We start from the raw sequence: 14914 nt of genomic DNA on the forward strand, positions 1-14914 counted from the left end.
GTGGCAAGTGCCTATGATCTGGACCTCTATAGCGTCACTTGTCACAGACCTCAGTGAAGGTGACTTGCAGTATTATACAGCAGTTCCAGCACCAGTGAGTTAAGTCCTATTGCAGACGACACCTCCAATGGCTGCCTATTGTATGGCTGAGGAAAAAGTGAACAAGAGCTTCAATCAAGCAAAAGGAAAATGAACAAACAAAAGCAACCTTGGGTGAAGCCTCTGATTCATTCTCAGTGGAAGACTCGAGTCCTTTCCGAGCACAATGAGAAAAACCACAGATTTTGCAATCCCCATTGTAGAAGCACTCCTTGACCAAATGCACTTCATTTTATTGTGTGAGAGGCCATCTTTCTGCACCTGAAGGGGCCATTTGAATATAGAATTAAATCCCCCCTCCATATTTAATGCCAGAACAGAAACTTGGATTATTACTACAGACTGGAAGGGGGGAAGGGGAGAAGGATTCAGACAACTATCAATCAGCCCCCAGCCCCTTTTAAGGACTCCCTATTATAAATTAATTTTACACCTTTACCCCAGAAATATTTATATTCCTAAATTCCCTTCAGGTTTTTTTGTGTGTGCTAGTAATATATATTTTATATATCAAACCAAATGAAAAAATTCAAAACTTTCTGCAAATCTGCTAGAGTAACTTAAATCATGTCTTCAATACCTCCAGGCGCCAATGAGGTTTGCGTTCGTGCTCTGTGAGAGGTTATGTGGAATTATGGGACACAAATTGCTCATTCCTTCTTGCCTTTTTGTGGTTCAAGAACCCCTGGTGACAAGCACTTCTTGTTCAGTATTAAATTCTTTGGGTTCTTTTTCTTAAAAATAAAAAAAATAAAGAACAAGAAGTGCAGAAGACATATAGATCACCATCCCTAGGAGGAGTTAAGACTTCCTAATCAAGTTCAAAATCAAAATTGAAAAGGGGACAAATTGTAGCATGATGGTGAATCATTCTCCCCTGCCCCAACAACGGGATTCATGTAATACAAATACAAAAGTAAGCATAGTTGTCTTTGAAAAACCTGTTAATTAGCATTTCTTTCCAGCCAGAACCAATACAATCGGATCACCTAGACGTGAGAGTTTTCTATATACAAATAACATGTAACTTTCACCCTTTCTCGGCTTTTGTACTTTTATTTCATTTTTACAAACAACACACTATTTCAACATATCCATCGCTTTTCAAACACTGAATGAATCATTCCAACATTCATGTTTCTTTTGTGCAATTTTTTTAAAAAAACATTACCTGTACTCCTCTCAATGTGAGTGCTTCAAAAAAGTTTGTTTAAGCTTCTCATCAAATTAGGTTCACGTAAAAAAATATTCCCACGAGTTAATAGTGCTACAAGTAAAGATCCTATCAGTAAGGTAACACGTCTGAAGCGAGGTCGTCTATGTAAAAGAAATTGAACTCTGGAGTAGAAGTGTGCAACTTGTTTGGAATTTCCCTATCAACAGAAAAACAGAATACTGCTCTTGGAAACTACGAAAGAAATCAACAGAATAGTCCTGTGCTCTCAAAAAACAACAGTCACAATTTGGGACACTATTCATTTATCTTATTTTTCAGGAATTGCCAGGGTTAAACATAAAAAAAGCAAAAGCACTAACCACATTCTGCTTAAAAACATATAGAACAATTTCCCTTATCTTCACGCTATCACAGTGCCTGTCCCTAAGTTGGACAGCACTGCTACCTGTGGCGATGGGGGCAGAAAAAGAAAGTGCAGGTCACATATTGCTGTTAACAGAGTTCAGTTCATAGTGGATGTGACACAAGAGGACTCAGTTTTCTTAAAGCAGATAAAAATCAGGGGCGGGATCCAATGAACTGTGAGCAAAAAAAGGAAGAGAGCCACTAGTTCACTTGTGCAAGCAATAGCAGAATTGTTCGTATGGGATGATAATAAGGTAGGTTCTATGGTCATTTGCATTCTTCTACTTGCATGAGAGCTGTAAAACAGCCCTTTCATGCACACAAAAAACATCTTCCACACGCAGAAGGGTACTTTTGGATTTCAACCCATGGACGGATGCCACAAAGCCAACAGTGTCAATCCAGGCAGGCAATTACTAGTGTGTTCTGTTACCTTTGCAGTTTGGGTCACATAACGGCTGCTTTGGTTGCCCATTTCATTATTTCCGAACTGCTTGTGGGTAAGCCCACGCAGCTCGTGAGTAATAATTTCTCTGATGTGTTCTGAAAAAAATAAATGATAACCACACTGTTGCCGTTAAAGGTGAAATGACGTGCTTATGAGAAGGTTAAAAGTCACAGGCACACAAACACACCAAAGTTCGGCGGGTGGCAACATCTGAAATAATGCACCCCAAGTTATGATAGCTCCAATGCTGCAAAGTGAGAGGGAGAGAGGGCCTAGCCATGAATTTAAAAGCATCGTTTTTGAATGGACTGGTCTAAGAATATATTGTTCAGCGCAGATAGATTCAGGATCTCAAAAAAGATGACCTTACATATTCAAAGAATTTGGAGAACCACAACTACTCCCTTGTAGGATTGAGTGACGGTGTAAAGATTTGCAACACTGTGGCCTGGATGTATATGGCATCGTTTTTATTTTTTTAAAAAATGTTTAGAAACCAATGTCTGGAAACAAGAATAAACATTATGCGATTGACTTCAAGATAGCACTCTCATTTCCTACTCAAACAATATCATTGTTGTGATCCCGCCCCACCCCCCAATTGCTTGGCAACATATCAAAGCAAAACAAGCCACTGTTCACAGAGCAATTTTTTCCACAACTGAAAGCTACAGTTCACACTAGACCTGCTGCTTTATGTTGCAATCTACATGATAAATCTGGGAAGTTAATCCACGACCATGCAGGAAATCCAAACGTCTCCTTGGAATTGAACATCCCTACTCCAGAGCAGAAAAAGTGCTCCTTCTGGTCACCTCAGTGTACCACACGCCAGCCCCATCCCTGAGTAAGAGGTGTGAAAGGTTTCAAAATGTTCCTTGATTTAGGGAAACGAGTAGTGATGTCACTTCCTGGCTCAAAACTGCCCTCCTCCCACCGATTCAAAAGTGACACCAGGATTAAAATAGAGGGATAAGACATGCATTTTTTTTCTTCTTCCAGGAAAGGGCAACGGGGGTGGGGAAGGAAGATGCATGGGAGGGAATAAAAAACACAACACAGAATAGTCCAGGTATAACTTACAGGATACGAGGTAAGTGACATCGCACTCTGAAACCCTCATGATGTAGCCCAAACAAACTGAAATGACATCTAAGTTAAACACTACAAGGAACAGTCATTTTATACATAGATATAGATATATAGATATAGATATATTTATTTAGAAATTCCTATAAAGAGGTTCTGGTTTTTTCATTTTCTTTGCCCTGACTAATTTTATTGGTGATTGTATGAGTTTTGCTGTAAACTAAAACAGGTCTGGTACAAAAACAAAGAGGAAAGACTGGTGTCAGTTAATATTGCCATGTAGACACTGTACAGAGAGGCCTCTTACAACGAAATTAACCTTAACATGTTCTCCGTGCCCGCCAATTGCTATTTAATCCGTGAGAAGGAAGTGGGAAGGGAGCGATTCTGTGAATGAGAGTTTATAGGAGCAGCCCAATGGGGTTAAAAGAATTTTTCACTTGAAATTAGGTGCCTTTTCCAAAACAAACTAAGGCACTTTAGAAGCCCAAGACTCAAATCCTATTCCAATTGGTGAGGAGGACAGAGCCCTCACTGCAGACATCAGCAGGACCAGAACTCACCTCGAGTCATTTTCAAAAATGCGGCACATAAAAACGTCACAGAACTGGCCCACAAATTATTCGTTCCTTACCACAACCAAGAAACGCAACTTGGGGTGTTCCAGCAGCCAAATGAGCTTTTTCCTTGGTCACGGAGAGTTAAGAAGCACAGTGTGCATGTGTTCTTCCTCCTCTGCACAGGGCTAAATTTTATCAACAATAAAGAAGATGGTTTAGTAATAGTTACGGGCATAAAAATGCGACATGGTGAGGCTGCAGAAGACTGCTGGCTCTCATCCAAGCAGTTTATAATTGCTTGTATTCACAGAATTTCTCCCACCCCAGGGCCATCCTCCCCACCTTTAAAGTCCTTCCAGGGAGGAATATTATCTATTTCCCGCCCCCTCTATCTAGATTTCCCACCCTGCTTTGAATGTGGAGGCCAGGTAGAGTAGAATCAAGAGCTGTACAGAGCCCTTGCTCCATGTGTGCCAAACATATTTGCACCCAGAAAGGCTCTGTGCCTAACATGGAGGGAAGTGTAGGGCCCTAGATTTAAACACACACAAAAGGGGGGTGGGAAGGTCAAGCCATCACCGTGTGGGTGAATCTTAAATTGGCACATAAAATATTGCACATGCTAAAAAAAAAAGCAAACAACAAAGGGGAACAATGTTTGGAAGGAAGCAACAACTGCAGGATTCTAAGTCTGCAACGCAAGCAGTGAACAAAATACATTCCTATTGCTCCAACCTTTAATTATTATTATTACTGTTGTTGTTGATTTTTTTTTTTTTTTACTTGTTAGTGTTAGTTTTATAGATACGGTCAGTTTCATGATCCCTGCTTCCTCTTATGTTTGATGTTCTCCGAGTACATGTGAAAATAGTGGTACTGATGGGAACGAAATAGGGATTTTTTTGCCCCCTGTCTCTCTAGTCCTCTTGACGTCAGAGGTTGAAACGAAAAACAAAACAACAAACAAACAAAAAAAGAAGCCAAAATAAAACTCCAATAAACAATAAATTGAAAGTGCCCTGAGCAGAGTTTATGGAAGATTAAGCAAGTTCTCTGAGCAGAAATGTTGAAAAAAAATAATTACAGCACTAAATAAGCAGTGTGATTGTGAGGATGAACCTGCTCAGCTATTTGGTAAATTACTGAGAGGTTACAATTCAATTCAATTCAAGACAGATTTCAAGCTATTTTAAAACTTAAACACATTTTTGGTGCACCCCAGAAAATGGTACAAAAATGATTAGTTCTGGTGTGAGCTAAGGTTCAAGTAACAAACAAAGAGACATAAGAATTGAAGGGAAGGGTAGAATGGTAGTTATTTTTTTCTCCTTAAAACGTATTTATTTAAGCAAAACATGAGGAATGAACATTGGAGGAATCTGTTCATTCTGGGTTCTGTTCTGATATCTGTAATTTCGATTCTTGATCTGAAAGGGCCTCAGATTTGCAGAGGCTGAACGCAACCAGCAAAGCCACATTCACAGTCCAAGTATCGATCAAGGGAGATGAACTCCCATTGGGCAAGTATCTCAACTAAATATTGGTTGAGCTGAGACTGAGGTCACAGCTTACCCTTCGCCTGAGTGCCAGGGGTGTTTGAATTGGCCTTTTCTGCTTCATTCATTCCCCGGACAAGGCCGCTTTGAGGATAGTGGCTACCCTAAGGCATGCGGAATGATAATGGAAAACAAATCAGGGGTACGCAGCCTCTGTTTACCCAGGCCATATGCCCTGGCTTTAGATTGCATCCAAGAATAATTGCAAGTGGGGAAAGAAGAAAACTCATGTCCACCCGCCCACCCCTGATAAGAAGGATTGCATCCTAAAGTAATTGCAAGTGGGGGAAGAAGAGGATTCATACCCACCCACCCCTGAAAAGGAGGAAGCAACTGATGTTAATAACTTCTTATGCCATTTTCATACACAATGCTAAGCCCGTATTTGAGCTCTCATATAATATCTGTACCACATGAGAACAATGTTAACATGGATAGAACGTGCCAACATCAATTTTAGATTCACATTATAGACCAACTCAAGGAGAGCCCAAATTAAGCCTTGTGTGTGAAAATGCCCATAGTATCTCATCAGGAGATCCTAATCTTAAAGCTTCAAAAATTAATGCAGTATTTTAATTAACTGGACTTAGCTGTGTCTTTATTAATGTGAATTATTCATAGGCGGGTGTCATCAGATCACTTGTCTGTGAGTAGTCACTAGGGCATTAATGTGGCTCTGTCAGGAACTGGTTTCAAGATGGAAGCCACAGAAATCAGCAGGAGTTAGGACCTCTAGATCCACTCTTAAAATTTGTTTCAGATTTGTGGGAACAGTAACACTGCCAAGAATAAAAGAGCTTAACTGGGTAAACTTTCTACCCATTGTCCTGTTTTGTACCAAACTTTTGACATCTACATTGTACTACTAATGGAAAAGGAAGTTCTTCAAAGTAACAAAGAGTAGTATTCACAATAATAAAATAACGAAGGATTAGAAGTAAAATGAAAAACCAAAACTTGCTTCTGTGTCAAAATCTCTCTTATGGAAACTGAGCAAATCTGAAGAGAAATTCTCAGACTTTGTCCTGGTTCAGGGTGACAGATATGGTAAGAAAATAAAAAGGTTGAAAGGAAACCTAACCCTATAAAAATGGCCTAGAGTTTAGGCAGGTTAGTAAGTAATTGCTACATTTGTTTAAGCTTCTTCAGTCCCTCTCCCTTTCCCAAAAATTATTAGGTAAAAACTGCAGGAATACCACACAAATGATAAACTCAAGATGTGCAAATTGCAAGATTCTTTAAAGTCCATCTTTTTCAAAAACACTGGACAATAATGTTTTTTTTTCTTCTCTTTCTTTTATACTCTCTCTTACTCTTTTATTATCTGTCAGCTCGCATATGCCTTTAACTCTTTCACAAGCATTAAAGTTTTAAAAGTGCCTCCTATTAAGTAGTCCTCGTGGACAATGACTGTCACATACCAGTTCATAATTCACATTCATCCCTTTGAAACCACATGAAAAACTTTCAACATCTTGCTTGTGAAAAAACAACAACCCTCTACATAGTTTGCATGTAGTTTAACAGTGTTGAAGAGATCGGTTTTCTTTTCTTTTCCTCTCTCTCTCATTGAAGAGATTAAAATGAGATACAGTACTTGCTGAGTGTTAAGCCAAGATGTTCGGCAACGAAAGTGTGAAACAGCATTTTAAGTGCTTAAAGACATTCTATGTTCATCTTCGACATCCACTTCCTTGTGTCACACTGAAATTTGAAAAAAAGTGGCACTAGTTGTCCATAGTCAGGAACTAAAAACAGTACTAAAGTTAAAAGACAAGTATTTGCAACCTAAAATGCAAACAACTGTTATGTCCACTCTCCCAAAGGGGCAGTGCATATTTACCTTGTGGAAGCAAATGTCAGTGGCAAAACTCTCTCTCTGACCCTGTACAGAAGCAATGATGATGAGCCCATGCAGGGGTCTCCCAGAGTTTGCTAGGCCTATGGCAACAATGCCCCACTTTAAAGAAATTCCCAGTGTTAGCAAAGCAAGGAGCGTTCGCTGCGCCCTTGCAATGCAGCTGTACTAGCAAGTGGAGATGAAATGTCTGTATGGCAGCCTCTGAGAACGATAATAAAAAATAGTGCAGTCAGGCTCCCATTGTGGGGCAGAGGATGTGGTTGGAGTGGGGGGTGGGGAGATGGGAAATATGTGGCAAACTTCGGAGGGGCGGGGAGGAATTTAAAAAGTGGTTTTATGGTACAAGCCTCAGAGTTTCTCCGATGTTTCTCTGATACTGCCTCTGGATTGGCCTCCCAACAGCTGCTAGCTGAGAGAAGGACCAAGCCACGCTGCCATGGGACTTCCGCCCTCCCAATGAATCAGACATTAGTGTTTGTCTCTGGTACACTTCCCTCCCTTCCCATCCCCTCGCCAAAGACAGCCAAGGCTTATTCTGCTTGAAGTGGTGGAGAAACAGGAGTCATGGCAACAACATTTGCTTCCACAAAGGGTGGGGATGAAGCAGATACTGCCCCTTTCTGTAGCTCCCGATAAAAATAATCACCAATGAACACTTGAGGGGTGTGGGGAGGATGCACCAGTCTCCTGCATAATACCAGCTGCAACTATAACAACAAGGTTATAACATAAACCTAAAATAAGATGATAACATGTAAATACTGGGTTATTTTAGCCTACAGTACAGTAATCTGGATAAAAATGACAAGGGGTAGCCTAATTTCCTTTTCCCTAAACAGACTTCACTTGCCTACATTGGATCGCCCTTCAATGCAAATCTTAACCTCCTGAGGAATAAAAGAAGGTTTGGGGAGAGTCAACGGTGGCTCCTCTTCTGACTTCTCTAATTTCCGTGTTTCGGGGGCAGACCACCTCCTCTTCCTCGTTGCCGTGGGCTTGCTGGGTTCTGATTTGGTGAGCAAAGATGCTGCAGGCAATCCTATTTTGTCTGGAAACTTCAGTTCACCATTCTCAGATGACATCTTTGCACTTCCCTGATCAATCCCGTTTTCCTGCTCTGCATACCTATGTCTACTACCAGTTAGACTGTCATTCTTAGAGTGCTTCAGCAAGATGCTAGTTGAGTCCATGGACTGGCCCTTTTTGACGGAGCCGTTCTTCAGATTCTTGAGTGTAAGTGATATGCAGACGTCCCCAACAGAGAGTTTGGAACATGGCAAATCAAAGAGCTGGCTTGTTCTCTCAGGGCAGCAGGATGACCAACCTTGTCCAAATACAAAAAAAGGATATTCTACCAAGACTTCAACACTGACCTGCAGGGATGAAGGAAATGAGGGTGGGAGGGGGAAGGAGGAGAGAAAAAGAAAGGGAGAGAAAACACATTAATCTGAAAATGTTCATCTGAATACCACAGCTGAGTTTGACCAAAGCAGAAGCCTCTTTTAAAGAGAAGAGGGGTGGGGCGGGTTCAGAGAGAGTTGGGGGTTATTTCTATTACTGCAAAACAAGCTTTGCAGCCTAACCCAGCCTTGGCACTCCTCATACTAGACCGTAGCTCAAGTTGTGTTAAAGGTACTAAAGAATTAATAGGTTTTCTTCTGACTGTGGCCCAGCAGTGAAAAAGTAAATCAGAACTACCCAGGAATCTACCATTTTAATGGTGGGTGGGATGTGGCCTTCTCAGAAAGACTTGCCTGCCCTACAAGATACTTCCAAAAGAGACAAGTCCAACATGGCGTAGCATCCATTTATTTCCCATGGAAGAGATTTCCCATTACCCACTACTCAAAAAGATCTTTGTAGAAGTTATCTCAATGATTTTCTAAAACTGAAATAAGGGAACTCTAACTATGGAAAATATGTAATGCAATTACATGTTTTTGTTTTGTGAAAAAAATAAATTAAAATAAGCTTGAGGCCGGGTGGCGGGGAGAATGGCTGAAGTCACCTTTACATCAGTCTAGAAGGTAGTTGGGCATTTTTCTCCCAGCTGGCATAAAATATGGGCTCTATGCCTTTTGGTATGCAGAAGGGGACAGTGAAGAAGCTAGGGACCAAACTGCCAACTTTTGCTACTCCTCTTGGGGAGTTTTTAAAACACTTCATCTACCTCCCTTGCATTTTCTTCAGCAGAGCAGTATCCAGCCCAAGGCACTCCAGCACACCTCACTCCTCTGGGGTGAAAACAGCCCCCCCCCCAGTTGCGCAGCACACAGCTGCAGAAGCTACAGACCTGCGGCTGCTTCCCATGCTAACCAACTGCATTCATTAAAAGCAATTTCATAAGCCGCTTCTGTTCCACAGGGATTAATCCCAAGAGAGATTCTCTGTAGGTTAATTAATACAAGCTGCGGCTAGGGGATAGTTCAGAAAGAAGCCTAATTCTTCGTCCTCTCCTGGGAAACACAAGCAGTTCCTCTCATCTAAAAGTGATTGTGTGGCAATGAACACAATATAGATAGTCTTGGAACCTGAATAAAACCTCAGTCAATTCTGTAACTCAAATGTGATTTTGGGGTTCTATTTATTTCAGCAACCAGTAAGCTAATGCAATCCTGGTATACATTTAGGTGGCAATCCTATACCCACTTACCTGGGACTTGGGAGTAAACCGCTTTGAACTCGCTAATGAGTTGACATTCATTTAAATTCTTTATTTATTATTTTTTATTAATGAGTCGACATTCAAATAACTGCACTGCTCGCTCTATTAAAACACACAGGTTTTTAATTTTACTTTAAAAAATGCCCATAAGAAAGTGAATCTGCTATTACAGAACTGGAGAACAGGGGGCGAGGATGGGGCATTGGGCAACGTCCCCTTGCTCTAGAAATTCAGTTGCTTTTCCTATCCCTCTTCATTTTTCATCCCACCTTTTTGCCTGCCTAGGCCCTAACTTCTTATTCATAACAGTGTTCACCCAAAGTAGGTCAGGATACCATTTGTCTATGCCAGGGATAGCTAAGGTGGTTTTTGCTCTGGATGCTGTTAGGCTCCAACTCCCATTGGTCCTTGCCAGAATGGCCAAGACTCAGGAATTGTGGGACTTGAGATGCAGCAACATCTGAAAGGTACCATGTTGGTCAGTCCTGGTATATGCTGACTAAAAGACTCACTGCAGTCAAAATATGCCCCCTTTCAAAAACTGAATATATATTAAAAACCCCAGACATGTAATATATGAAACGCAGCATACTTTTAAAAGGAGGCTATCAAATAAATGGCTCCTGGGGAAAGTTTAATCATCAATGAATTGAAAGGAGATATTCTGTTGTAGATATGATGAACAACGCTGCTCTCCCTCCTATACAACATATCAATAATGTGGAACATATGTATGCTTTAAAAACCTTTAGAACCACAAGCTCACAAGGGGGCGGAGAAGGAGGAAGGAAGAGAAATTCATGGTTTACAGTGCTACCTCGGGTTACAGACGCTTCAGGTTACAGACTCCGCTAACCCAGAAATAGTACCTTGGGTTAAGAACTTTGCTTCAGGATGAGAACAGAAATCGCGCGGCAGGGGCAGCGGGAGGCCCCATTAGCTAAAGTGGTACCTCAGGTTAAGTACAGTTTCAGGTTAAGAACAGACCTCCAGAACGAATTAAGTTCTTAACCCGAGGTACCACTGTACCGAAGTCATATTTTGCTTCCTGTAATGGGCTGTTTGACATAAAACTTCCAGGATGTAAGGAGCCTGGCATAAAACTGGCCAGTGAGGAGGGGAAAGACATTAATGGGCCATGATAAAGACTCCCAGGGAGAAATGGGGACGTAACACAGGCACAGCTTCTGAGTACTATTGCCCTGTAGGCATCTGAGACTTGCTTAACATCTATAAGGCAGCAGCCATAGTTCCTGGTGGTACTCACTGGTATGCAGTACCGGCACTTTTTCCTCCAAATCCTGGCTTCTAAACTGACAGTGTGAGGAGGGAACACCTTTTCTCTAAATTGCAGGTGGCAGGGGGAAGGCTAAGGCAAGACACACCTAGAAGGCCACTTTAAGGAGCTCCTGGGCTGCAGCAGCGTTTGAAATGGGCTTCCCGGCTCACATCCTTAGCCATTATGCAACAAAAATGCTGTCTCTCTTAAACTGAAAAGGTTGTGCCAGACTATGCACTCAGCAGACATTTCAAACACAAGACAAAATAGTGATCTACCAAGTCGAGATTTCAACTAGTTAATCAAACAGTCAAACAAAAACAAAACAAACCACATCCACTAGGAGACTAGCTGCTACTACAGAAAACATGACTGATACAGAAGGGACCCAAAGCCCTAGAATCTACAGGAAACGTAAATTAAACCCACATTTTAATCGTATCTCTCTAAACGACTTGCTCTAAATTCTGGAAGCGTCCCTTGTGAGAAACACAGCTGGTGGAGTATTTTAAGTAAGATGATGTCAGCTAGATTTTGATAGGCTCCTGCATAAGGTGACACTTAAATGGAGGTCATCATCCTTTCTACCAGACGATGGCACTCTCCACTCCTGAAAGGAAAGCTTTCCTGACGTGCCACTTTTACTGATGGTATTTGTGAGCATGAAGAGAAGACACCGGCATCTGCCTCCCCACCTCTGCTGCTGCTGCAGAGGTGACAGCATCAATATGCTAGTACAACAACATTAAAAGACATGGAGGGGATGGGCTAGGCTGAAACTTATCATATGGTTTTCACAGATACGGCTGATTTTTTGGTTGTACATTTCTCTGTAAGTGAAAACACAACTTTCCATTGAATGGTACAGCTTATTATAGGTCCAGGAGAAGAATTTCATACGGCAGCATCCTCATGAGTGAACAGGGCAAGTTCTGCAGCTGCTAAAGGGAGAAGAACTTATCTCTTGGGAAAATGTTGACAATCCTAATTTAGAGGTCCATTGTTACATCCACACACATTAAGGAACCTTGAAACTTTTAGTCACTCGGCAACCACTTCTACTTTGCAACATATGCCATTGCTCTTCCTCAGTTATTAAGCCACTGGAATGCCATTTTGAAAATCTCTTCCACACTACCACGTGCTAGCCCTCCTGTGCTCCTAAGAGACTTAGACATTGTGAGAAAGGATATCCAGTCAACTGAATAGCCCCTCCTTTCCCCAGCCCATTTATTACCTGTGCTCGGTGCTCTCCAACTGCAAACTGTATCATGGCAATGCCTGGAGTATGGCTGTCATCAACCCTTTCCACGGTGCTGGAGTCTATTTTCAGGTCACTGCTAATTTCTGCACTCTGTATAAAGTCTTCTGTTTTCAAATCTTCTACCTTCTTCAGCTCTCCGTTGGCCAACTGAATGATAGACCCTTTCATGAAGTAAGGAGGCAGTGTAGAAGGAGCAGCTGCTGAAGAAGGTACAGGCTGGATCAGGGGGAGGTGGATCTGGGCCTGCACGACGGCTGCCTGGTAAGCTGGTTGACTTGCTAGCGACTCAGCGTTGAAATTCTCGCTTTTTGGAATGGCGGTTGTGACAAACGTGTGAGGCACTGCTGCCAACTGGGGAGATGAAGTGGCGATAGCAGGAGGAACCCCTGTTGAGTCGAGATCTGCATTGCCTACCGGTATTAGGAGGGGCTGAGTGCCTGGGATCACCAGGTGCTGTGGCAGATTTCCAGGATAGCCAAAGGCTTGCTGTTGACTGCTTAGGTAGCCAATTACCGGTGGCTGAGTCCCAGTGTAGAAGGCCGCAGCAGGCAACCCAACGGGGAGGTGCTCTGAGGCGCTGTGGGTGGTCTGAATGACTGTGTGAGGGGACAAAGTGGCAACTGCTTTCACCCCTTCGTGGCCCATAGTCTGTTGCGGAGATAAAGCATAGGATCGGTGGGCTGTTTTTCCTAAGTGCAAGCTTCCCTTTTCGTTGAGGGCCAAGGGAGGTGTTTCTCTATTGGTGGCTTGTTGGACCTCCATGTCTGCAGTAGGTGTGCTGCTATTGGGAACAACCATAACAGAGGACCGGACACTGGTGGAATCGCGTGCAATATAATCAGCAGGACCCGAATGGACCACCACGTGCCTGGCCTCATAATGATGAGGAGATGGTTTATTGCCTGATTTGACGAGACTCACTTCTGAGGATGGGGAGATGCCGTAACGCCTGCTCTTCTCTATTTCCCCGTTCAGTATTTCTTTTGCTTGCATAGCCTGCAGCCTGCCGCTCTCAGACTTCTTGGAGGACTCCCGAGTGACAAAATGGCCGCCAGAATCTGCATATTGCACCACCACCTGGGAGGAGGGGCCAAGGGCAAACGCATGAGGAATCACTGCCTGGTGTGGATGCAAATGGACTGGGATGGCTGGAGGAGAGACGTTCCTAACTGAGCCTTGTGGAGAGCTGGAAATGTGGACGTACTGGTTTTGCTGGGTCGGTGGAGGGGACCCTGCTGTGATCAACCCGGGCGCCCGAACGAGATGTGGCTCAACTTTGTGCCCTTGCTGGTTTAGGTTGCTCATGCTGGCCAGCAAAGTGGAATAAGCCTCCAGCTGAGAACGCTGGGATGGAGTTGTGGCAACAGCAGTGGCAGAGGCCGCCGTGCTGGTTGCAGAATTGGCTGTCGGGGAAATCAGTGGGGAGGGGATGAATCCGGCGTATGGTCCGCTATACGGGGGCCCTACAAACTGGAAAGTGTGCTGCAGGTGTGCGTACTGCACTGGGGAGACAGGTGTCCCGGCCTGAGAAAGTGCAGGCGGGTACACTGTGGTGGTGGTGGCTGGAACAGACCTAGGAGCGCTAGGTGGGGAATAATCTACTCCTGCAGACAGCGATTTGTGTAAACCTATTCCATGTTGTGAACCAGCTTCCGCCGAGGTCCCTCCAGGCCTGCCTCTCCCACCCAGGCTGCTCTGGCTGCTGACTGTGCTGGAGAGCCATGTTAAGTTGTCCGCTCGGTGGTTTTCACTGGCCAGAACTAACGGCTTCACCTCGGAAGGCAGGCTGGTGGCAGGGATCTCTCGCTTCTTGGGCGGCAGGCTTTCGTTGCTCCTCTCCTGGTTGGATTTCATTTTTCACCGGCCCCTGCCCTCCGCTTCTGTGGCTTCACTGCCTGGCTGGCTCCGATTTCAGTCTGCTAAGTGGAAAGTCACATTTGATTTCTGAAGGGGATCCAGAGACTTCATGAGGAATCATCTCCCTGTGAGCACACTCCGCCAACAAGCTGCTCTGGAGGGAGAGGGAGAGGAAGAGAGAAAAAGAAAGGGAGAAGGGTAACATTAACATCAAAACATTAGCAGTAAGGGAAAAATAAAAGAAAATGAATATTAAAATCAGGAGCAGTGCATTTGTTCAGAATTTCAACTAGTAGGTCTACAGCCATGCCGTAAAAAACAAAACAAAAAACCAAGAGGATGCTGTATGCTGCAATTAAGACACTAGGTTAATCAAAATTTATTTCCCCCCTCAACACATACCTGGAGGCAGAATTTTCAAGGGTGAATCCCTTAGGATGCTATCCCAGGCACATTTACAGTAAACATAATATACTATCAGGTTATTGTCCTCTTCCTCATAAGAGCATAAGGCTATCAATGGTTACTAATATTGGTGTTGATGTATTAACTACACCAGTGTTTCCCAAACTTGGGTCTCCAGCTGTTTTTGGACAACAACTTCCATCATCCTTGACCACTGGTCCTGCTAGCTAGGGATGATGGGAGTTG

General features: G+C 43.2%; 1 protein-coding gene across 21 annotated transcripts in view; it reads right to left on the minus strand.

Moving 5' to 3' along the window:
- Positions 1-1135: 1135 nt before the first annotated feature.
- Positions 1136-14914, minus strand: part of ATXN1 (ataxin 1) — a 226022-nt gene continuing 212243 nt past the window's right edge. For 20 of the 21 annotated variants that reach the window (XM_081015292.1, XM_081015291.1, XM_081015283.1 and 17 more), the window contains 2 exons: positions 12380-14417; positions 1136-8571 (listed from right to left, as the gene is read on the minus strand). In XM_081015292.1, coding sequence (XP_080871418.1) covers positions 8041-8571; positions 12380-14260 — 2412 coding nt within the window. In that variant the 5' untranslated portion in view covers positions 14261-14417 and the 3' untranslated portion in view covers positions 1136-8040. The remainder of the gene's footprint in view (positions 8572-12379; positions 14418-14914) is intronic. The other variant, XM_081015284.1, reaches the window with a different exon arrangement.

The sequence above is a fragment of the Podarcis pityusensis genome (assembly GCF_964106645.2).
Source record: "Podarcis pityusensis genome assembly, chromosome: 7".
NCBI lineage: Eukaryota > Metazoa > Chordata > Lepidosauria > Squamata > Lacertidae > Podarcis > Podarcis pityusensis.